The sequence below is a fragment of the Meles meles genome, chromosome 6 (assembly GCF_922984935.1).
Source record: "Meles meles chromosome 6, mMelMel3.1 paternal haplotype, whole genome shotgun sequence".
Taxonomy (NCBI): domain Eukaryota; kingdom Metazoa; phylum Chordata; class Mammalia; order Carnivora; family Mustelidae; genus Meles; species Meles meles.
The window spans coordinates 3402682-3427372 of record NC_060071.1 but is presented as its reverse complement, the minus strand read 5'-3'; the positions used below and the strand labels follow the sequence as shown (position 1 = coordinate 3427372).

At 43.1% G+C, this 24691-nt stretch overlaps 1 protein-coding gene across 3 annotated transcripts in view; it reads left to right on the top strand.

Moving 5' to 3' along the window:
- ADAMTSL3 (ADAMTS like 3) overlaps nucleotides 1-24691 on the top strand; it is a 344936-nt gene that overhangs the window by 305795 nt on the left and 14450 nt on the right. For 2 of the 3 annotated variants that reach the window (XM_046010292.1, XM_046010293.1), the window contains exons 24-25: nucleotides 16513-16695; nucleotides 18909-19025. In XM_046010292.1, the coding sequence (XP_045866248.1) occupies nucleotides 16513-16695; nucleotides 18909-19025 (300 nt within the window). The remainder of the gene's footprint in view (nucleotides 1-16512; nucleotides 16696-18908; nucleotides 19026-24691) is intronic. The other variant, XM_046010294.1, reaches the window with a different exon arrangement.

Genomic DNA, 24691 nt, shown 5'->3' with positions numbered 1-24691 from the left:
CTTTCTGCAACACATGCTTTACAACTCTCCAGATCTGAACTTTTTCCCACAACATTTGCCTTCCAAAAACCATTTCAGCGTTGTGGAAGCAAAACGTTGAATATTTCAGAGCTCTGTGTCTTAGGGGAAATAGCCTGTCTTTGAGGTTAGATAAATAAGTTTAAACTCTTTCTGACATCTTGTAGCTGTTTGAACAGAGCAAACATTTGTTATTTTGAAAGACCATAAAGAACAGGAGTATAAGAATCCCATCTGAATTTCCTCTGGCTTCTTCTGTTCTTTGAAAATGTCCACACGCGTAGCAATGCTTCTAAGCGCCGAGTTGCCGTGGAGACCTTCCCTCCTCTTCCCTCCACACGGGAGCCCTTCATGTCTCCTTTCGCATCTCCAAAACTTGCCAAGTTCTGTTTTGATCTCTGAACTTTCTGGTATACGTGGAATATCACTGTGTATATAAACTCACTGTCATACCCTTGTAACTCTGAGGTTGCAGTTTAAGTGAAGTTATTATCTCTGACCCCTCTCCGTTCCAGAGACTGGAAATTCAGAGAAATTCTGGAACTGACTTCTGACAGTTCTTGGGGTCTTACCCTGGCCTGGACACTCTGCCTCTGGCTCCCTCTTGCACTGGCCTCGTATGCTCTCTCGCCCTCCATCGACCGGGATACAAAACTCAGTTCCTTGACTGGTTTCTACTCCCAGCAAGACATCCATTAATACCAGGCATTTGGCAGCTTTTCAAAGCAAAGCTGAAGGTTGAGGACTTGTGGCAAAGGCATCCTGGCACCTGGCTTCTCTTCTCCCTGTTCTCTCTCCTATCCTTCCTCTGCTTACTCCAACCCCGAGGACTGCCGTAGGAACTCGAAATTCTTCTCTCCCTGTTATGTGGTTCTTGTCTACAAATGCACACATTGAAATCTTGTAAAACGTCCCTAAGAAAAGCATCCAGCTTCTTTAGAAGACAGCTGGAGTTGTAGAGAACAAAACCACTTCTCCAACCTGTAGGTTCTGTTGAGTTTACTTTGTCAAGCCTGCTGTGTGTAACGCACTGCTGGGGGCTCCCGAGGTATGGCCACTTGTCTCAGCACAGAGGGAGCTCAGGAGGGAAAGAGGCTGCCTCCTGAGGGATGTCTGCCCTTCCCTTCCCTCCTGAAAGCCTAAAGGCTGAAGAAGCTGATGTGATAGTGAGGCTAAGCTCTCAGGAGCTGGCAGAATCCTGGCACACAGTAGGCACTTAGAGAATACTCACTCGATGAATAAATTTGTGACGAATCGAAGGTGCAGGGGGTTTGGGGGGAGGGGAGGAGGATGGTCTGAGTTGCATTTATGTTGTTCCCTACACCAAGTGATGTAAGCAAAGGCAGGGGGGCCTTAAGGCATCTAGGATGTAACCGTACCTCAGAATAACTAATGACCCAAATGGACTAAGAAAAAGTCACGTGGGAGAGCCTTTCTCTTTATAAACAAAAATGTGTACCACAAGGCCCTAAAGGCAGATGAGTCCTAAGACAGGCAACAGGCCCAAAGCCAAATCCTCCCCTGATAAGGCTCAGGCTGATAAAATACCATGGATGGGGGCTTTAACAACAAACATCTGTTTCTCAGTTACAGTGGCTAGGATGTCCAAGATGAAGGTGCCAGGAGCCTTGATGTCTGGTGAAGGCCCCTCTTTGGCTCACAAAGGGCATCTTCTCACTGCTTCTGCACCGGGAAAAAGAGGGGATGGGGCAGGGGTGGGGAGTGGAGGGGAGGGAGAGGGAGAAGAGAGAGAGGGATGGAGAGGGAAAGAGAGAGAGGGAGAGAGCCGCTCTGGTTTCTTCCTCTTCGTATAAAGGGCACTAATCCCATCACAAGGTCTCCACCCTCCTCAACCCGGCTGGACCTGATTCCCTTCCAAAAGCCCTAGCTCCCAATACCACCACACTGGGGGTGAGAGCTTCCACATAAGGATTTGATAGTGGGGAGCAGGGGAGGGACATACACATCCATGCGAGAACCGCGAACACTTTCAACTCAGCCAACTGGCTGAGCGCCTGCTGCGTGCCCAGCTGACAACGAGCAGCTCCCAGGAAGCTGTAGTACTGACCGTGAGACAATGTTGCAAACACGACAGTGTCTGAATAAGGCTCTGTAGGAACTGGGAGGGGAGTACAAGCACCTCAGTGGCAGAGGCACCTCCAGGGCTGTCGGTGAAGAGGGGTGGACCAAGGCCACCAAGGTGTGAACACTGCAGAGTGAAGGGTGTGAGTAAGGGCAGGCCCGTGGATAGGACACTGAGCTGACCACCGTGCATGGTCTGCAGCAAGAGGGACGTGGCCAGATGGTTAGGAGGTGGGGCTGGGAGTGTGGTTAGAGCCAGGCTTCCCGGGCTGGCCATGTGCTTCTGGAGGCTGGCAGGGGCCAGCGCTCTGCTCCTTCTGACCTCACACGAAGAGATGGTTTGGAAGTAGGGAAGCCAGCCAAGAGGTTGTTTCTGCAATTAAGGGAAGAATTACGGTCCTGAGCTATGGCAGTGACCACGGCCATGGGCAAGAGGAGACGGGTTCCAAGGGAGTTCTGAGTTAGAAATGATTTTTACAAACTTGGTGGCAAATTACCCGTGGAGAATAAGAAGGCAGGAGCCAGGAGTGGCTCTGAGGTCTGAGGTGGGTGACCAGTTGGATGGGGCGCTGTGATGATGATGATGGGAGGGGGAGAAGGCATTGGTCTAGGATGTGCGGGATTTGAGCTATGTGGGGCCCATGCTGATGGCAAAGGTCCAGGAAAACCATCAGTTTTGGGTTTGTTTTTTTAACACTGTTGCATTAGTTTCAGGTGTACAATATAGTGACTCAGCAGTTCCGCTCATTACTCAGTGCTCATCGTGACGAGTGTGCTCTGCACCCCTTCACCTTTTCCCCATCCCTCCCCCCACCCCTCGCCTCCACTCTGGTGACCACCAGCGTGTTCTCTAGCTCAGAGTCTGCTTTTGGGTTTCTATGTCTTCCTCCCTCTCTCTCTTCTTTTAAAACTTTGTTCCTTTGTTTCTTAAATTCCACATATGACTGAGATCATACGGTATTTGTCTTTCTCCAGCTGACTTAGTTCACTGAGCATGATGCTGTCTAGCTCCATCCATGTTGTTACAAATGGCACCATGTCATTCTTTTCCGTGGCTGAGCACTAACCATATGTAAACCCCATCTTTGTCCAGTCCTTTACTGATGGGCTCTTGGGCTGCCTCCATAGTTTGGCTATTATAGAGAATGTTGCTGTGAACATCGGGGTGCACGTATTCCTTTGAATTAGTGTTTTTTTAATTCTTTGGGTAAATTCCCAGTAGTGTGATTGCTGGATCCTATGGCAGTTCTATTTTTAATTTTTTGAGAGACTTCCATACTGTTTTCCAGAGTGGCTGCACGAGCTTGCGTTCCCACCCACAGTGCACGAGGGTTCTCCGTCCTCCGCGTCCTCGCCAACAACTGTTGCTGCCTGTCTTTGTGATTTTAGCCCTTCTGACAGTGATTGCATTTCAACCAGCGTTTATTCCCTCCTTCTGGAAATACTTTCTTCTTGGCTTCTGGGAAACTGCTCTCCATTCTACTCTCCACACTGTGTCACCCGTTCCTTTTCAGTCTCCTGTGCTGGTTTCCCTTCATCTCTCTGGTCTGTACGATGAAGTGCCCAGGGCCAGTCCCAGACATTTTCCGTTCTCCAGCTGTCCTCACTCCCTTATCAACCTCAACCTCACTCAACTCAAACGGCCTTGATACACCGGCAACTCCCAAGTTTGTGTTTCCAGCCCAGACCTCTCCTCTGAGCTCTCGCTGAACAGATCCAAGTGCCTCCCCAGCATCTCTCTATGACTATCAGATGTTGCAGACCCAACAAATTTAAATTGAATTCCTGAGTTTTGCTCCCAAATGGGCTGCTGTCATAGACTTTCTTCCCTTGGAGAATGCCAATGCCCTTATGTCAGGTGCTCGGACCATTCCTGATGTGTGTTTCTCTCTCACATACCCTCTATCTGCCAGCACCCCCATTCCTTTGTCAGCTTCTTCAAAATATTTCCACCTCCAAAATATATCTAGAATCTGACCATTTCTCACTACCTCTGTTGCAACCACACTGGTCCATGCCGCCATCATGTCTCGGCTGGATTGTGATAACAGCCTCCTCCGTGGTCCCCCCCACCTCTGTCCTTGTGCCCTGTGATCTGTTCAGGCAATCAAAGCAGTTCTTCCAAAGACTTCCTGTCATTCCTCAAAGCCTTTAGAATAAAAGCCAGATCTTCCCAGTGATCTGCAGAGCTGTGATCTGAGCCCTCTCCCCACCTGCCCCTTCTCTGCCCTTGTCTCCAAGTGCACCCCCCTCGCCCCACCTCTGCAGCCCCAGTGTTCTTTCCTGCCCCTCCGAAGTAGCAGGAGAGTGCTGGGGAAGCCTACAGAGCTGCCTCTCAGGAGACTATTTTCAAATGCAGAAAATAAAATACATCCTATTATAAAGAAAACCAGCGGTCAAATTCCAGATATGAAAATAGTAATTAATCAAGAGTATGATCTAATGATATAAGTACTTCTTTCCAGTGATGCACTCGATTCAAAATCTGGCGTCAGGTCCCATAACTACCACAATCTCGAAGGAGTGGTGGCATAAGAAATATTTTGAGGTATCTATACGATGGTCACGTGGAATGGAAATATTTACCCGTGGGCTCCATTAGCAGCAGAGTCAAAGGTACTGCTGCCTCGGTTTGTTGCTTATGTTCATAGTTGGTGGAAATGCTTAATGTCAGCTAGAGTTAGCGGAAAGGTCGTGGAACCTTGACTTCCATCTGCGAACCCGGCTGAGGTTAATGGACCCCACGGGAAGAACGTGCTTCTGGGCCGAGGCACCTGCTGTCCCCTTCTCCTGAGTGAGAGCCCCATGTGGCCTCCTCAGCCTGGCTAAAGGCCTCGAGTAAACATCCTTTCAAGTTAGAATGGACAGCACTGTGGCTTCCATGCTTTTTACCACGGAGGCGTGATGAAGAAGCCGATGTATCCGAAATGCTTCAGGATCTCTCCCTGGAAGAGGTTTTATAACTTGAGAAAAACCTCATTTATTTAAACTAATTCATTACAGGAGGAGGTAACTCTGAATTAAGATCCTTGAATTACAATATTTTCAAACTTCTGTATGGCTTAGTCATATGCTTAGTCATGAATTACTCAATAGGAGTTCTTAAAGGAATCTCCTGGAATTAGTAAATAATTTAAATTTAAATAGTAAATAATTTAAATTCACATATATGGAGGCTGGTGAAGAGATTTTTTGAAATTATTTTCACTTTTTTAATCAAAATATTTAAGGAGGTTATTTTCTTCCTAGCTAGTACAACCCTTCACTAAATTACCATGGATCCCAAAGTAGTTGTGTGTGAAGGTATGAAGATCTCACCACGGAGTCCGTATTTTATCACCTTCTCTGTTTGGGAGAGAACATTTTGCCATGAATAACCAAAAAGTATCTTGGAGATATAATGATTTTCATCTGGTGGATAGATTCCCTTGTTCAACTCATTTCTGCATTTGCCAAATATTCCTGTATTTATTTACTCTGCCAGACGCTGTCCTCCTAGCCTGCTGGGGAGGCCTGAGATTAATGCAGTAACGATGTTCTGAAAGAGTGCTGGTTGTAGAAAGCCCCTAAAAAACACGAGTTGAGTAAGTATATAAAAGGAAGGGTGAGTGGACGAATGAATGAATGGATCTCTTGCATATCTTAGAGCTGGGGGGATCCCAAGAGATAGTGTAACACAGTCCCTTGCCCTCAGTCTTGTCAGTTTTGAGCAATATGGTCTAAGACCTTCAGGAAACCACAAATCCACTACTGTGGTCTTTAGGCAGAAAATCGGCCCCTCCTAATGTTACCATTTGAAATAATAATAAAGCGTGCAAAAGACACCAAGCATCGACAGCATTGGGAGCCCAGGCGTCCGTTTGGACCTGGATGAGGCAACGAGGAATTTCTCCTCATTAGAGCTCTGAGTCAGGATGCTGAGGTGTGCGCAAAAACGATGTTGCGCACTCGAGAGACACACGAAGCATATCCAGTGTATGAAAGGAGTAAATGATAGGTTGCATGTGTGTTGTGTCTCCCCAAATCTCTAGAAAGGCAAGATGAAAACAAAGAGGAATTTAAAAAATGAAATTGGTGATTTATTTGTTAGTTTATTTAACTGAAATTTGCTAAGAGAGGGGTACTTAAATGTACCTACCTCAAAAAAGAAACGGGAACCATGTGACATGATTCAGATGTTAGCTAATGAAGCGTATTTTGCAACATAAAAGTGTATCAAACCAACATGTTGCACACGCCAGACATGCACAGTGTTCTGTGTCCGTCATAGTTCAATAGGGCGACGGCGGGGTGGGGGTGGTGGGCGGAGGACCAGCTAGCAGAGAGGAAATAAAAATAGGGCTAGAAAGCATTTTAAAAATCAACAAGAAGTAAAGCCAGAATTAGAAGCAGAAAATAAAACAGTCAAAATAAAATGAAAGGAGTGAAGGAGGAACAAGGTCAGACTTGCTTGCAGAATGCCAAGGGAAAGAGCAGGGAGGTGAAAAACAGGGTGCCTGGGTGAGGGACCTGGAGGAGAGAGAGTTACCACCCAACTGGTGTTCCTGCAAGAGAATGGAGCCGAAGGAGCAGACACAGAACTTAGAGAGAAAAGAGAGACAGGAGGAGAGGAGAGGTGAGGAGAGGAGAAGGTTTTACTGAGTGGAGACAATGAGTGTTTTACAGACAGAATGCTCCGGTGTGTTCCAGGCAAAATTGGTGAACAAATACTATCTCCTGATCATATCCAGGGAAAAGTTTTGAAAATTTTGGTCATAGAAGGAATCCTGCAGGAATCCAAAAAGAAAAAAGGAACCAACAACAGATTGCTGTATTTATTTATTTTTTTTAAAGATTTTATTTATTTATTTGACAGACAGAGATCGCAAGCCGGCAGAAAGATAGGCAGAGAGAGAGGGGGAAGTGGGCTCCCCACTGAGCAGAGAGCCCGATGCGGGGCTCGATCCCAGGACCCTGAGATCATGACCTGAACTGAAGGCAGAGGCTTAACCCACTGAGCCACCCAGGCATCCCCAGATTACTTTAAGAATAATAAAAAGTCGGCTTGCCTCAGACTCCCCTCCCAGTGAAACCCCAGATGACAAAGTGCAGCAGGAGCAGTGAGGAGGAAAGTGTGTTGCAACACTCCAGTTCTGTTGGAAGCTAAGCTGATCTTAGTGAGGAGAAGAGAAAACGTTCTCGCCCACTCAAGGATCCATAATCCACCCTACCTGCTGACCTACCTGGGTGGGGAAACATACTCCTGAGATGCAGCCTTGTCAAGCAAGAAATGCTTCTTAATTATGATGGTGGAAACACTGCAGTATAAAAACAACCATAACAAAACACTGGAACAATTTAAATACAAAATTTAAGGGTTTATTTCAGTGACTTGAAAATCAATTGCAAATCTCAAAAAAAATCTTTAATAGAAGGTATATAATGAAAAGATGATATATAATATATGTAATGAAAAGAAGATTATATAATATAATAATATAAAATGACCTGAATTTCAAATCCCATTTTATGTCAGAAGAAAAGAAAAGGATGGGGTAAAGATGTGGGAAGGAAAACTTCACCTCTCCTCATCCTAGAAGGAAAATGAGGGATCTAGGAGGTGTCATTTGTGTTTTTTAACTAACTTTTTAAAATTTGGAGCTAGGTAAGGCTTTCAGAGGACTCATACAATGAAAAGTCCTCTGTCCCCACTCCCTTGTTCACCCCCCCTTGCACCTGTACCGCACACACCCAGGTAAGCACCCCCATTAGATTTTTACGTATCCTTGCAGAGCTTTTCTATGTGAGTACACATACATTTTTTTCTCTTTCTTGTATAAAAGTTAGTATATTCAACATTCCATTCTATATCTTGTACATTTCAGCTGGGAACACTTCTTTTTTCTAAACAGTGTCATTGAAGTGTGATTGAGTACAAAAAATTGCATGTACTTAATATATACAGTTTGATGAGATTGGGTACATGCATATGCTCATTAACCATCCCCACAGGGAAGGTGATACATGTATCCATCACCTCCAAAACTTAACTGTGTAGTCCTTTTTTTTGCGATAAGAACTCAACATGAGATCTACTCTCAACACATTTTTAAGTGCATAATTCAGTACTGGTGACAATAGCCACTATGCTGTGCAGCCAACTCTAGAACAAATTCATCCTGCTTTCATTGAAACTTAGTAGAATTGAACATTTCTCCTTTCTCCTGGCCCATGACAACCACTATTCCGTGCTTCTGTGAACTTGACTATTTTGGTCATTTGAGTGGAAGCATGCCCTGTTTGCCCCTCGGTGACTGGCTTGTTACAGTCAACATGTTCTCCAGGTTCATCCATACTGTCACAAATGGCAGAGCGTCCTTTTTCAAGGCTGTAGAGTACTCCACTATGTGTACACACCATGTTTTCCTTATCCCTTCACCTGTCAATACATATATGGGTTGTTTTCTTATCTTGGCTCTTGGGAACAATGCCGCAGTGAATTTGGGAGCGCAGAGACCATTGGTAATCCAGTTTCAGTTCTGTTGGATATATACTGTATCCAGAAGTAGGATCGCTGGATCACATGGTAGTTCAATTTTTTTCTTCAATTTTTTGAGGAAACTCCTTACTGCTTTCCAAAACTGATATACCATGTTACATTTCTGCCAACAGTGTAGGAGGGTTCCAGTTTCTCCACAATCTCACCAACACTTGTTTTCTTTTGTGTTTTTGAGAACAGACATCATAACCAGTATGAGGTTCTATCTCCTCATGGTTTTGATTTCCCTGATGATGATCCCTGATGATGAGGGAGGCTGGGCATCTTTTCACATACCTATTGGGTGTCTTTACTGGAGAAATGTCTGTTCAAGTCCTTTGCCCATTTTTAAATTGGGTTATATGTTTATTAGTCATCGAGTTGTAGGACTTCCTTATATATTCTGCATATTGACCTCTTAGTAGATAATTGGCCTACAAATATTTTCTCAGATTTTGTAGGTTGCCTTTACATTTTGTGGTTTCCTTTGCTGTGCAGAAACTTTTTAGTTTGATATAATCCCACTTGTCTGCTTTTGCTTCTGTTTCCTGTGCTTTTGGTGATCCAGGAAATCATTGCCAGGCCAATGTCAAGAAGCTGTTCTCCTGTATTTTCTTCTAAGAGTTTTACAGTTTCAAGTCTTATGTTTGTCTTTAATCCATTTTATTTTAAAAATATATATATATATTTGAAATGATTGTGTGGTTTTTATTCTTCATTCTATTAATGTGGCTTGCCACATTAATTAATTTGCATGTATCCCAGGAATAAATCCCAGTTGGTGACATTAGATGATCCGTTTCATGTATTGTTGAATTCAGTTTGCTATTTTTTGAGTATTTTTTTTAGTATTTTTTTCAGTATTTTTACATCTGTGTTCATCAGAGATGTTGACCTGTAGTTCTCTTTTCTTATAGAGTTTTTTCCTGGCTTTGGTATCAGAGCAATGCTGGCCTCATAAAATGAGGTTAGAAGTATTTCTTCCTCCAAATGTTTTGGAGGAATCTAGGAAGGATTGTATTAATTCATCTTTAAAAGTTTGGTATAATTCTCCAGTGAAATCATCTGATCCTGGACTTTGGTTTGTTATAAGGTTTTGGATTACCGATTCAATTTTCTTGTACATTATTCACATCTGTTGAACTTCTCTTTATGATTCGGTCTTGATAGTTTGTATGTTTCTATGAATATATCCATTTCTTCTAGGTTTGGGGTATAATTATCCAGAATAGTTTCTTGTGATCCTTTTGGTTTCTGTATCATAAGTCTTTTTTTTCCCCTAAGTTTTTATTTATTTGAGAGAGAACAAGCACAAGCAGGGGCAAGTGGCAGAGGGAGAGGGAGAAGCAGACTCCTCACTGGGCAAGAAGTCTGATGCGGGACTTGATCCCAGGATCCTGGGATCCTGACCTGGGCTGAAGGCAGATGCTTAACTGACTGAGCCACCCAGGTGCCCTCTGTGTCATCAGACTTACTGTCTCCTTTTTCATTTTTTATTTATTTGAATCCTCTTGTGATTTTTTTTCTTATTTATTTTTAATTTTTTTATAAACATATAATGTATTTTTATCCCCAGGGGTACAGGTCTGTGAATCGCCAGGTTTACACACTTCACAGCACTCACCATAGCACATACCCTCCCTAATGTCCATAACCCCCTCCCCCTCTCCCAACCCCACCTCCGCCCAGCAACCCTCAGTTTGTTTTGTGAGATTAAGAGTCACTTATGGTTTGTCTCCCTCCCAATCCCATCTTGTTTCATTTATTCTTCTCCTGCCCCCCTAACCCCCCATGTTGCATCTCCACGTCCTCATATCAGGGAGATCATATGATAGTTGTCTTTCTCCGATTGACTTATTTCACTAAGCATGATACCCTCTATGATTTTTTAGTAAGTTTAGATAAAGGTTTGTCAGTTTAGTTTATCTTTTCAAAAAACCAACTCTTATTTTTGTTAATATTTTCTATTGTTTTTTTTCCTTATTTTTCTTATTTGTATTCTAATCTTTGGGTTTTGTTCCTTCATTCTAATTTTGGTTTTAGCTTGTTCATCTCTTTCTAGTTCCTTGAAGGGTAAAGCTAGGTTATTTGAGATATTCCTTCTTTTGGAACGTTGGTATTTAATGCTATAAACTTCCTTTCTAGTACTGCTTTCGTTGCCTCCCACCGGTCTTGCTATGTTGTATGTTTATTTTCATTTGTATTAGGTATTTTCTAATTTCCCTTTTGATTTCTTCTGTGACTCCGTGGTTGCTCAAGACTGTCTTGGTTAATTTCTACATATCTGAATTTTCCAATTTTCCTTCTGGTGCTGATTTCTAGTTTTATGCCCTTGTGGTTGGAAAAGATGCTTGGTGTAGTTTCAGCCTTATTAAATTTGTTGAGACTTGTTTTGTGGCCTAATATGTGATCTCCCTTGGAGAATGTTTCCTGTGCGCTTGAGAAGAATGTCTATCATGCTACTGGTGGTGGTATAGTCTCTGTCTGCCTGTTAGGGCTCTTTGGTTAAGAGCGCAGCTCAAGTCACTGTTTCCTTATTAATTTTCTGTCTGGGCATCCTGTCCATTGTTGAAAGTGGGATATGGAAGTCCCCAACTACTATTGTATTGCTATGTGTTTCTATTTACAGATCTGTTGGTGTTAGTTTTATGTATTTAGGTGTTCCGATACTTAGAGCATATATAGTTATGATTGTTATAGTTTCCTGAAGAATTGACTCTCTTATCACTATATACGATCTTTATATCTTGTAATTTTTTTTAATTTATTTTTTTTTCAGTGTTCCAAGACTCATTGTTTATGCAGCACACCCAGTGCTCCATGCAATACGTGCCCTCCTTAGTACCCACCATCAGGCTCACCAACCCCTCACCGCTCTCCCCTCCAAACCCCTCAGTTTTGTAACAGTTTTGACTTGAAGTTATTTTGTCTAGGGTAAATACAGATATCCCTGCTCTCATCTGGTTACCGTTTGCATGGAGTATCTTTTTCCATCCCTTCACTCTCAGCCTATGTCTGTAAGTCTTTTTTGTAGGCAGCTTCTGGTTGGATCTTCTCTTTAAATCAATTCAGCCATTCTCTGCCTTTGATTGAAGAGCTTAATCCATTTATGTTTAAAGTAATTATTGACAGGTAAGGACTTAGTATTGTCACTTTGTTCTTTTTTTTTTTTTTCTGTCTTATTTGTGGTCCTTTCATCTCTTTTCCTCTACTCCCGTCTTCCTTTGTGATTTGTCGATTGTTTTAATAGTGACATGCTTCAGGGTTTTCTTTTGTGTATTTTTTGTGCAGTTACCGTGGGGTTACATAAATCATCTAATAGTTATACTTGATTATTTTAAGGTGATAACAACGTAACTTCAATCTAATACAAAAACTCTACACTTTGTACCTCTCCCTCTTCCCACTTTATGTTATACTTACATGTTTTTACATGGAGTATCCATTGACAAATTTTCACATTTATAGTCTTACTCCTTTTGTCTTTTAACTTTTATACTAGAGCTAAGAGTGATTTATCCTTCTCCATTAGTATTATGGTATTCTGTGTTTGTGGGTATATTTACCTTTTCTCGTGAGTTTTACACTTTCATATGCGTTTGTGTTATTGTTTTGTGTCCTTTCATTTCAATGTGCAGAACTCTCTAGCATTTCTTTTTTTTTAAGATTTTACTTATTTATTTGAGAGAGAGAGAGAGAGAATGAGAGAGAGCATGAGAAGAGAGAGGCCAGCACGAGAAGCAGGCTCCCCGCTGAGCAGGGAGACCAATGCAGGACTTGATCCTGGGACCCCAGGATCATGACCTGAGCCAAAGGCAGTGGTTTAACCAACTGAGCCACCCAGGTGACCCTCTCTAGCATTTCTTATGCAGCTGGTCTAGTGATGATGAACCCTCTTGGCTTTTGTTTGTCTGGGAAGGTTTTTATTCCTCTTTCATTTCTAAAGGACAGTTTTGTTAGGTGTATTATTGGTTGGCCAATTTTTTCTTTCCATAATTTGAATATATCATCAATATTTCATTGCATTGATATACTATAAGTTAGTTAATGGGCCCCTGTTGTTGGTATGTGACTTGTTTCCAATCTTTTGCTTTTATACAGCTGCATAAATAGAACATTTCTGTATGCAGGCATATTAATTGCATTAATCCCTAGAAAAGGGGATTACTAGTTTAGAGGATAAATGCAATTGTAATTTTGGAAGATTTTGCTAAACTGCTGTCAATTGTTTTTTTTTAAGTAAATTGTAACATTATTGGAACTTAAAATACAGCATTTAATTTCCACTTTATGAGACAAAAGGGAACAAAGAAAGGATAACCAAAAGTCAAAGACCCATGAAATCAGAAAGCATCAGACAACGAAAAGGTAAACCGAGACGTATCTGTAATTACCCTAAATATTAATAGGGTTAACATTGCTCTTAAAAGCAGAGGCTCTTAGATTGGATTTCCAAATAAAACCTAATGATATACTATTACAAGAGACAGTCCCAAAATAGAGTTATACAGAAAACTATAAAAATTGTACAAAAGCAGATTAAGCAGACGCAAACAGAAACAGAATAACCAGCAGTCATAATAGTAAAATCAGGCAAGACAGGATGGAAGACCCTTAAAAAAGATAAAAAGACAACCATTAAAGAAATGAAATCCACAGTAACCTGTAGTCAGCATGAACAGTCATGTGCTAGGTAAGATACAATGCGTAAAAACAAAGCCAAGAAAAACATAAGGAAAAACTACGATGAACAGAGATGGGAGCACTTTTTTCCGAACAGGAGAGCTCAAGGAAAAGCAAGTGAATAAGGACTACTAAAATAATAGAAGACTTAATCATAAATATTTGGACTTTTCACCCTAAAAAAATGAATATGCCTCCAAGAATATATAGACTTCAAGAATATATAGAACACTTACCAAAAAAAAAAAAAAAAGGATTGTATATTAGGCCACAAATACACCTTAGAAATCTCAAGAAACTGAAGTTGTATGGACTGCATTTTCTGATTACACCACTAAAGGTACAACTCCCTTGTAGAAGGTCAGGTGATTAAAATGCCAACAAGTTGGGAATTTTACAATTCCTTCCCAAGTAAGATGTGAATCAAAGAGAAAATCAGATGCGGTCACCACCCATGCCGAAAATCCTCCTGTCCCACAGATTTTATCCTGCACCCTCTCCTACGCTCACTTCACGCATTTCCCTGTGATCATCTCATCGAGTACCAGTCCTCCAGTCCTCATTTCTGGGTTAACACTCACATCCCCAGTCTAGATGTCTCTCCCAGGCTCCAAGTCCAGTCATTTGCGCTCGGATGTCATCCAGCTCTCAGTCTCAACACACTTACAGAAATTTCTCACGGACTCCGTGCAGATCTGCCCTTCCTCAGGCTTTCCTGTGTCAGTTAATGGCACCACCCTCTATCTGCGAGTCGTCCTCAAGTCCTTCTCTCCTTCACTTCCCCATGCAGAGTCATTCACTGTGTCCTCTGGGCGTTTCCTCCGTGATATACAAGCTGACCTGTGTCTCTCTAGACCCACTGCTCCTGCTCCATGTCCCACCTTTGTCTCTCACCTCAGGTGCTTTTATAACCACCCAGATGGTCCTCCTGACCCCTGGACCCCATCTTCCTTGTTTTACATCACATCCAGTCCAAAATTAATTAATTTTTCCCTCCTTCCCCTCTTTCCTTCCTCCTTCCCTCCCTCTCCTTCCCTCCTCCTTTCTTTCTCCCTCCCTCCCTCTCTTCCTTCCTTCCTTCCTCTCTTTTCCTTCCCTCCCTCTCTCCCTCCCTCCCTCCCTCTTTCTTACTCCCTCTCTCCCTTCTTTCCTTCCTTCCTTTCTTTTCCTTCCTTTCTCTTTCTTTTTAGAGAGAGGGAATGAGAGTACAAGCAGGGAGGAGAAGGAAAGAGAGAGAGAGGATTCTAAACAGGCTCCACTCCCAGCATGGATGGAGCCCAATGCAGGGCTCAGTCTCACAACCCTGAGATCACAACCGGAGCCAAAACTCAAGAGTCCCATGGTTAACCGACTGAGCCACCCAGGCTGATACTGCTCAAGCACCAATCTGGTATTTTCAGATTGTTTAAAATGACCATTGCTTAAAATAATTACATTGTTTCCCATTTCCCTTAAAACAAATTCAACCCAATTCCTTACCGTGGATAGCAAATTTGCGTTGGATGGCCACCTGCTCGCCTCCCATCTCATCTCTCCTCACTCCTCGGCCATGTCCTTTCAGCTCCGGTCATAGCAAACTTCCATGGTTCCCCAAAGGCACTCTATTTAACTTTGTGTCTAGGGCTTAATGCCCGCTGTTCCCTGGGCCTCAGTCTGTCCACCGCTGCTCTCCCCTTCACTTGATATGTTCCTCCTCGTCCTGAGGTATTAGGCTAGGTGTTCCTTCCTGTGGGGAATCTCCCCGACTCCTCAGTTTGCATTACGAGAAGCTGCTAGGTGACGGCCTCCATGTTCACGTTCATCATAAGCCCTTACCTCCTTTTACTGCAATCACCTGTTTCCCTCCAAAGCCATCCCTTAAAAGTAAGGTTTTTTCTTTTTCCTTTTTTTTTTTTAAATTAAGTTTCTTGTGGAGCTTAGTTCACCATCATACCCTCAGCCCAGCATTAAACCTCATGTGAAGTAGGTAGTTCAGAAGCATCTTTTTTTTTTTAAGATTTATTTATTTGACAGACAGAGATTACAAGTAGGCAGAGAGGCAGGCAGAGAGAGAGAGGAGGAAGCAGGCCCCTGCCGAGCAAAGCGCCCGATGTGGGACTCGATCCCAGAACCCTGGGATCATGACCTGAGCCGAAGGCAGAGGCATTAACCCACTGAGCCACCCAGGTGCCCCCAGAAGCATCTTTTGAATGGATGAATGGTGATAATTGTGTTGCATTTCAAAATGCAAGATATATATCAAAGCTGTACTCAAAAGAAAATTAAGAGCTTTAAATGTTTTGATTTTAAAATAAGAAAATGAAAATGAACTCAGGATCAACTCAGAGACTCAGAAATCTCCATGTAAGCTAGAAATAAAAGGACTCCTGCTTCTTGGCATAAAGCCTCACCAGGCCTGCACCTTCCCTCTAAGCAGAGCCCTAAGGAGGGAGCACGTCGCCAAAAACACTTACCTGTGCCTGGATCTCAGGATCTTCTGAGGCCACCGCAGCTCTTCAGAACCAAGAGAGGTTCTTCTGAGTTTTGCATTTCATACTCCAGCAAAATGCCAAGACTTCTCAAGATGGCGGGGGACGAAATCCTTTCTATTTCTCATGCTTTTCTCTCTGTCCAGAGGTGTTGCTTACAATCTCCGTGCCTCGCTACGTCAACCCAGACTCAAAACTCAACACTTTGTGTTCCCTGAAATTATCCTCCTACCAAAGGATCAATGACCAAGTTTTTTTTTTCCAATAAGGGATTTTATATTTTTTTCTGAAGGAGGGATGTTTTGTGGCCAACGTGCAAGTGTTAAAGATTCGCGATATTTTTGCTTTCCGGAAACTTCTTTGTGATAACTCAGCCCTGGGCATTTCTCTCTGTCTCTGCCTCCAACTCCACCAACTGCTCTTTTCAACTGCCCTCCTGCTACCCCCACTCGGCTTTGTATTTCTTCCTTTTTCCGATATGGAGCCATCCCACCCTCTGTGGCTCCTGTTGACTCACAGACATACCCCAGCCAGGTGCATCGTAGACCAAAGCCTGTTGCCTTAATGGAACTCCCTACCTGCCCTAGACGATCTGTAGAGCTGGAAGTAGCCATCTGTCCTGTTATATGTAGTTAAGCCCATTCGCTAACTTGTGGTCAAAATGCTAAATGGTATTTGTCCTGTGGTTCTGTGGCCCTGTTCTTAAAGGAATTTGCCTTTGTCATATTTGTTTTTATTCCAAAGGTGTCCCTCAGCCTAATATAACTTGGTTGAAGAGAGGAGGATCTCTGAGTGACAATGTTTCCTTGCTTTTCAATGGATCCCTGTTGTTGCAGAATGTTTCCCTTGAACATGAAGGGACCTATGTCTGCGCAGCCACCAATGCTCTTGGAAAGGCAGCGGCAACATCTGTACTCCACCTGCTGGGTAAGTGTCAAACGCTGCGGGTTCGAGGGCGTCCTGCAACATGGACAGAGCAGGACCCAGTTTTGTGGCTTCTGGAGCCGAGGATGGACATTAGATGGTTTTGACCACGGCTTGCCTCTGTCCACTTACAAACGAGCACTAAATCCGGCGTGTTGTCCTACCAGTTCTTCTCTTGGAAGGCTGTGACTTTCTTGCTAATATTTCTCTGCCCAAGAACTGGCGTATAAGGTTTTCTGCCCAGAATCAAGACCCTTCATGTTCTGCCTCTGTATTCGCTTCTCTGTTGACCCCAACCCCCATTCCAAGCTACCAGTGAGCTCTGTCCTAGTCCACATGGTTTCCTGCCCTGTGGTCTAACAGACTCCCTGCTCCCATGCTGTTTCCATAGAAGTACAACCTCTAGGAACACTGCTCCCAAAGAAGTGTCCCTCACTGCCTTTCTCTTTGGAGAAATGTAGGGCCAGCTTCTTTCTCTTACAGAAGAGTTCCTACTCCTGTGTGAATCCCCTGGATTTTGTCCCACCTCTTTTCTCTGGTCTAACCATTTGGTCTCTGATTAAATGCCAACACACGCTGCTTTCCAATTGTTTCCCCTTTGAACTTACATTTCCTCGGCTAAATTGCAGGTCCTTTAATTCTAGAGACCATGTGTGATTTTTTTTTTTTTTTTTGCAATCCTGAGGATATAATGTAGTATAAGGCACACAGCAGGTACTCAGTAAATACTAATCAATCGAGTCTTAAGATGCCTTACAGTTGGGTCAATAATGTCATTTGGAGAAGTTCATTACAATGTGCCCCGTGGCCCAGGATGACAAGCTGCTTCTGTTTCTGCTATCTGTAGGGATAATTTCTGGAGTTCCACAAATTCTGATCACTTAAATGGGCTTTAAATTGTTGAGGTTTTAGGACTCAGTGAATAACACTCCTCTTCCCCATCAGGGTTTGGAGCCAATTGAGACTCGATGGCAGAAGGCAATCAGATGGACATTGGGGATCATTTGTTATTCCTCTTTGTCTCGCCGGCACCTAAGACAGGTGTAGTGAGTGTTAATTAAGTGTTTCACAGATGAAGGAAACTGAGTTGTTCTCAGACCTGGTATGAGATTATTATAGAATCCACTGCGGAACCAAGAGAATGATGAAAAGAGCCTTCTCCATGGCTTTTCTTGTTGGCAGTTAGAGACACCTGGGGACGTGCACAGGTGGGAGATGGGCAACGTGGGGAGTTACAACACTTGTCATGCCCAAAACACTTTGGTGTTCATTAACTCCTCTGATATTTGCAAGAGCACATCCTTCCAATCATCCAGGGTTGTGGTGGTCGTTTTTAATCCCACTGCATGAATGAGGAGACCTAAAACTCACAGAAAGTTTCCCTGGAGCCCAAATATATAGCCTTCTCTTTGAGCGTTTTTCTTACTACCCCTTGTGGACCATCATCACTGATCAGGAAGGCTCTGGTGTACCGCCACGTGGCCCTTCCCAAAGAGCCCCCGTGGTCTTCTGGGATCTTGAAATGGAGATTTTCAACTGATGGGCTTGGCCAAGCCTGTCGGACTCTTGAATGCCTTCCCCATGCTCTGAGAAGAGCCAGCCTCCTTCCTGGCTTCGGCTCCTCTCCTCTCATGAAGCTGCGTGGCCGTCTCAGCCGCCCCCATACACCTCTTCTCTCAGGAGTCCCTCCCACCAAGCTCATGCGTTCGCTTAACTTGACTGAGGAATTAAGAACGTCTTACACGACGCAGTGCACGGCATTCCTCCACGTCCCTGCTCTTAAAGCTTCACGCTCTTCCTGAAAGCCCACACTCCCACCACGTGAGGTCCGCCATGAAGCCTCGCTCCTTCTCTTGCGGCCGGGCTCCTGCTGAGTGGAGGAACTCTGCTCGTCTCAGCTGCCACCACCGTCCCTTCTGCAGTTTTGGTGAATCCATTTTTTCCTGCCTTATCAGGCTATACAAACCCTGAAAACATGCAGAGACACCCCATGTTAGCTGAATTACTCTAACTAAACCCCTACAGCACCCCCACACACCAAAACCCACATGAGACTCCCATATCTGCGAGCCCAAGCCCCCAGAACAGAGCCTTTCTTTGGAAAGAGCTGACTTCCTAGTAGCTGTTTTCTTTAAGAACACCCAAGCTGGGACAAGAATGAGATATTGTTTAACTGGAAAACAAGGGCTCCTTTTTTCTTTCTTTCTTTTTCTCAGAACAAAGACATTTGGACAGTAAAAGTGTATTTCCCAAGGACCATAAAAAGCATATGCTCCAGGTGTCCGATGCTGGAACCGGCAGCAGTGACCCAACAGGAGAACCCCTACCTCCAGGTTAGAGCTTCTGACTTTTTAAGGATTTACCATTTGTGAGGAGTTGCAAAGAAAAGGATTCAGCTACGAGACTCCATGTTTTACACTTCTCAACAAGGAAAATTATTCCTAGGCATTAGGCCAGCTTCCCCCTTGCCCTCAGACTTCTGTGGTTCAACTTGTTCCTTCCATATTGAAACATTTTTTATAAAGAAATCATCCCTGAGGAAGCCTGCAGAGCTCATATCCCACACGCGCTTCATTATTTGTGATACAACAGGGATTGGCTTTCCTGTTTTAAAATGATTGCCAACTTGGTAAATATTCACAGCGGGAAGATTTGCTAAGAATTCTGGAACCAATTCTTTCATTTTTCTCTTTTCATAGGTTTTTTTCCCTATACTTACTAACTTTGTTATGCATCGCTGTTTGGTCAGGAGAACCCAATCTAAGTATTTCAAGCTTGCAAAACTCTTTAGGAGGTCAAGGGAGAGAGGTAGAGTTAAGAAATCAGAAATGCTGGAATCACAGGGAAAGGGTACTGATGATCTCAGATTCTCGCAACTCAGAAGCGAGTAAGTCACGGAAGTCACGGAAGGATGCGGAGAAGCTACTATTCTGCTTCATGCTTTATTATACCTCCTACACAGGAACAATACTGGCTACATTCATTTGCAGAACACATCTCAGAGGATAACTCTACAGGTAGGGATTCTAGAACTGTAGTTCCTGGGCTCCCACATCGCAGATGCAGGGAGGAAGAGGAAAATAGTGTTGGGACACCAATCAAATAACCCAGCTCATGTTATTTATGACATCATTCTCCAGAACTCTTTATGTATTTCTTCTCTTTCAGACATAATACTCCCATTGTAAGATGCACTATTATCCACTCATTCCACCTTTGTCTTAGTCTGATTGGGCTGCTCTAACAACAACCATAGACTGGGCGACTTACTGACAAGAGACATGTATTGCTCCCCGTTCTGGAGCCTGCAAAGCCCAAGATCGGGTGTCTGGTGAGGGCCCACTTACTGTGTCCTTATGTGGTAAAAGGGGTGAAGGTCCCTGGGTCCTCTCCTGTAAGGGCACGCATTCACGGGGGTCCCACCCTCATGATCTCCTCACCTTTTGAGGGCCCCCACCTAAGACCATTTCATTGGATGTTAGGATTTAACGTCTGAATATTGGAGAGACACAAACACTCGGTCTACAGGAACATGCAGCAAGTGGTTGCCCAATGCCTACTCTCGCCAGGCTGAGGATACAGAGGTGACTTAGCCCTTGGGAAGCTCATAGTCTCTACAGGGAAGCAGTCATTTAAACAGGCATTTGGAAGCAGGGGGACGAGTGCTGAGAGAGAAGGATGACCAAGTACACTGTCAGCACTAAGGACGGGGCTCTAACTCTCTGTGGAGAAGACAACCACATTTTCACGTAGGCCATGATGTTTGTTCTGGGAAGAGGAAGAAGAACATTCCAGTCAGAGAAACAGATGGGCAAAGGCAGATAGGAATTCCTCATGGAAGGGAACATGAACTCAAGGAACTCCCTCAAGTCAATTAATTTAAAGACTGAGTATTCATGAGGCCAAAACTGCTGGGAAAATTGAAGTCCTGGGAATATTTAAACATTTCGTTTATCAACACTGCCTTCCTTGTTTGACCACCACACACACACACACACACACATGCACACACATACACGTGCACACAATCTGGAACATGCCAGTTCTTCAGTGGATCCTTACCTTAGCATTTCGAAGAGACTCACTTAGTAATTGAACAAATACTGCTTGAGCACCTAATATGTAACTTTCCCTGTCCTGGCAGTGGACAGGATGGAAGAGCTCCCCACCGTCACGGGCTTGGCTTTCCAGTAGGAGAGATGGACAACAAACAGGGAAACAAACACATATTTCCCTGTGGAAAGTGCTAGGAAGGAAACAAACTAGGGTGATAGATAGCACAGTGATTGCACAGAGCCACTTTGGAGAAGAAAGTCAGGACCAGCCCTCTAAGGAGGTGATCATTGAGCCCAGACCTAAACAATGAGATAGGGTCATCCATGCACAAAGATAAGGAAGGAGCATTTCTGGCAGTGGAAATAGTGAGTTCAAGGACCATAAACTGGGAAAAGCTTAATGTTCAATGTTTCAGGAAACACAAAGAAAATTCATGTGATGGGGGCCCAGTGGGGATAGAGAAAAGGGAAAGGAAATGAAGTTGGAAGATGGCTGAGGACCAAATCATTCGGGGCTTGAACGTCAGGATAAAGACTAGAGTTTATTCCTGTTTTGCCAGCACCATTGGTTGAAGAGACTGTCTTTTCCCCATTGTATATTCTGGCCTCCTTTGTCACAGGATAATGGACCATATAAGCATGGGTTTATTTCTGGGCTTTCTATTCTGGTCTATTGATCCAGCTGTCTGTTTTTGTGCCAGTATCATACAATGAATGCAAAGAATGAAAGTGGACCATACTCTTACACCACACACAAAAATAAACTCAAAATGGATTAAAGACCTAATTGTGAAACCTGAAACCATAAAAATTCTAGAAGAGAGCACAAGCAGTTGTCTCTATGACATTATCTGTAGAAATATTTTTCTAGATATGTATCCTTAGGCAAAGGAAACAAAAGCAAAAATAGACTATTAGGACTACATCAAAATAAAAAGCTTCTGCACAGTGAAGGAGATAATCAACAAAACAAAAAGATAACCTACTGAACAGGAGAAGGTATTTGCAGATGACATATCTGATAAGGGGTTAATATGCAAAATATACAAAGAACTTACACAGCTCAATACCAAAATAATAGTCTAATTAAAAATGGGCAGAGGGGGGGTGCCTGGGTGGCTCAGTGGGTTAAGCCGCTGCCTTCAGCTCAGGTCATGATCTCAGGGTCCTGGGATCGAGTCCCACATCAGGCTCTCTGCTCGGTGGGGAGCCTGCTTCCTCCTCTCTCTCTGCCTGCCTCTCTGCCTGCTTGTGATCTCTATCTCTCTGTCAAATAAATAAATAAAATCTTAAAAAAAAATGGGCAGAGGACCTGAGCAGACATTTGTCCAAGGAAGACATCCAGATGGCCAACAGACACATGAAAAGATGCTCAACCTCACTCATCATCAGGGAAATGGAAATCAAAACCACAATAAGGTATCACTACACACGTGTCAGAATGGCTAGAATCAGAAAGACAAGAAATAGCAAGTATTGGCAACAATGTGGAGAAAAAGGAACTTCAGTGTACCCTGGGTGGGAATATTGGTAAATTGGTACAGCCACTACAGAAAACACTATGGAATTTCCTCAAAACCCTACAAACAGAACTACCATATGGTCTGGTAATTCCTCTATTGGGTATTTATCCAAACAGAATGAAAATACTAATTTGAAAACGTATATGCACCTGTGTGTTTATTGTAGCATTATTTACCATAGCCCAGATGTGGAAGCAGCCCAGGTGTCCGTCAATAGATGACTGGATAAAGAAGACATAGCATATATATATATATATATAATGGAGTATTACTCGGCCATAAAAAGAATGAAACTTCGCCATTTGCAGCAACAGGGATGGACCTAGAGGGCATAATGCTAAGTGAAATGGACAGAAAGACAAATACCATATGATCTCACTCACATGTCTAATTTAAGAAACACATGAACAAAGAAAGAACAAAATAGGTTAAAAAAAAAATCACTCTTCAATACAGAGAGCAGATGGAGGGTTACCAGAGGGGAGGGGGGTGGAGGAAGGGTGAGATAGAGGCAGGGATCAAGAGTGAACATATCACGACGAGCACTGAGTAATGTATAGAACTATTGAATCACTGAAACTAATGCAACACTCTATGTTCATTATACTTTAATTTAAAAGAAAAAAAGACTATAGAGTTTATTCCTAGCATATGTGAAACATTGAGAAGTCTTTTATGGAAATGAATATGATCTCCTTTTCAAATGCTCTTGTTTCCAAAATCATTAACCATTAAACAAAAAAATTACCAAATTGAACCTCATTACAATTATTAAAATCTTCTCATCGAGGACACTATTAAGCATATGAATAGATAAACCATGGGCTGTGAGAGAGAGAGGCCAAACATATGTCTGTTGAGAAAGTTACATCTAGAGTATATAAAGAACTCCTACAAGTTAACAATGAACTCTCCCCCCAAAAACAATGGGCAAAACACTTGCACAGACAGCTCACAAAAGAAGATGCACGATGGCATCAGGGACACGATGGGTGACAGTTCAACCCACAAAGACATACAAGTCTATGCTTCCTGGAATGGTGAAAACAAAACCATGGACCACGCCAGATTTGGGTAAGGGCGTGAAGCTACTGGAACTCATAGGCATTGGTGTTCAAGTGCACAATCTGGTACCACCACTCTGGAAAACTGCGTGGACGTTTCTTTCTTTCTTTTTTTTTTTTAATTAATTAATTTATTTTCAGCATAACAGTACTCCTTGTTTTTGCACCACACCCAGTGCTCCATGCAGTACGTGCCCTCTCTATTACCCTCCACCTGGTTCCCCAACCTCCCACCCCTGCCCCTTCAAAACCCTCAGGTTGTTTTTCAGAGTCCATAGTCTCTCATGGTTCATGTCCCCTTCCAATTTCCCACAACTTGCGTGGTAGTTTCTAAGAGAGCTAAGCCTATTTCTACCTTTGACCCAGCAATTCCACTCACAGGCAGTTACCCAAGAAAAGCAAAAATATGTTCACAAACAAATTTGTACAGGAATGTTCACAGCAGCCTTCACTTCCTCATGGCTCCCAGAAGGAGACCGGATAAACTGTGGTATATTCCTACAATGGAATATTACTCAGCAGTAAACTACGTGCAGCGGCACAAACGAGTCTCAGAAATGATATGGGAAACCAGTGCAAAAGAGCTCATGAATGAAAGCCCAGGGCAGGGGACACTCACAGTGAATCTGATGGAAACGAACACGTAATTGTCCGGGTAGGGGAGGGGGATTGACCAGAATGATTCAGATTAAAATAATTGTTTAAAATAATTTGAAGATTAAAATTAGTTTAAAAATTTAAAGTTAATTTAAAGATCAAATTAGGAGGAAACTCTTAGGGTGATGAATTGTTTGTATCTTGTAACTGAATCGTTTTATATCTGGATCATGGTTACAAAAGTGCATACAGGTGTGAAAACTCACGAAACTGCACACCGGATTTCTGAGCGTTTTATTGTATGTGAATGACACCTCGATTAAAAAAAAAAACCCACCCATGGTTTTAAAGAGGCGGATGTGCTTGCTGCCTCAAAGCATCAAGGTGTCTTCGTGAAGTATGGCGTAGTAGGAAGAGTTAGGTGTCAAGTCCAAGAGACTTGGGTTCTAGATGACGACCTTGAGCAAGTCACTTCACTTTTTCCTGCTTTTGCAAATGAAACTGATCTAGTTCACAGGATGTCCGTAAGGACTAAGGGAAAAACTGACGGCCTGGTGTCTAACTCAGTACCCCTCACCCGGGAGGTTCTCCATAAACCCGGCTATTTTAAAAAATTATTCCGAATAAACTATAATCCTGGGGGCCAACTAAAAATAGGTACGATTCTGCTTTGCAGAGGATGCCATATGCAATTTCAGACAAAAATTCAAAGATCCAAGGGAAAATCTGGAAAACAATAAGTTAAAGAAACCGTTCTGCT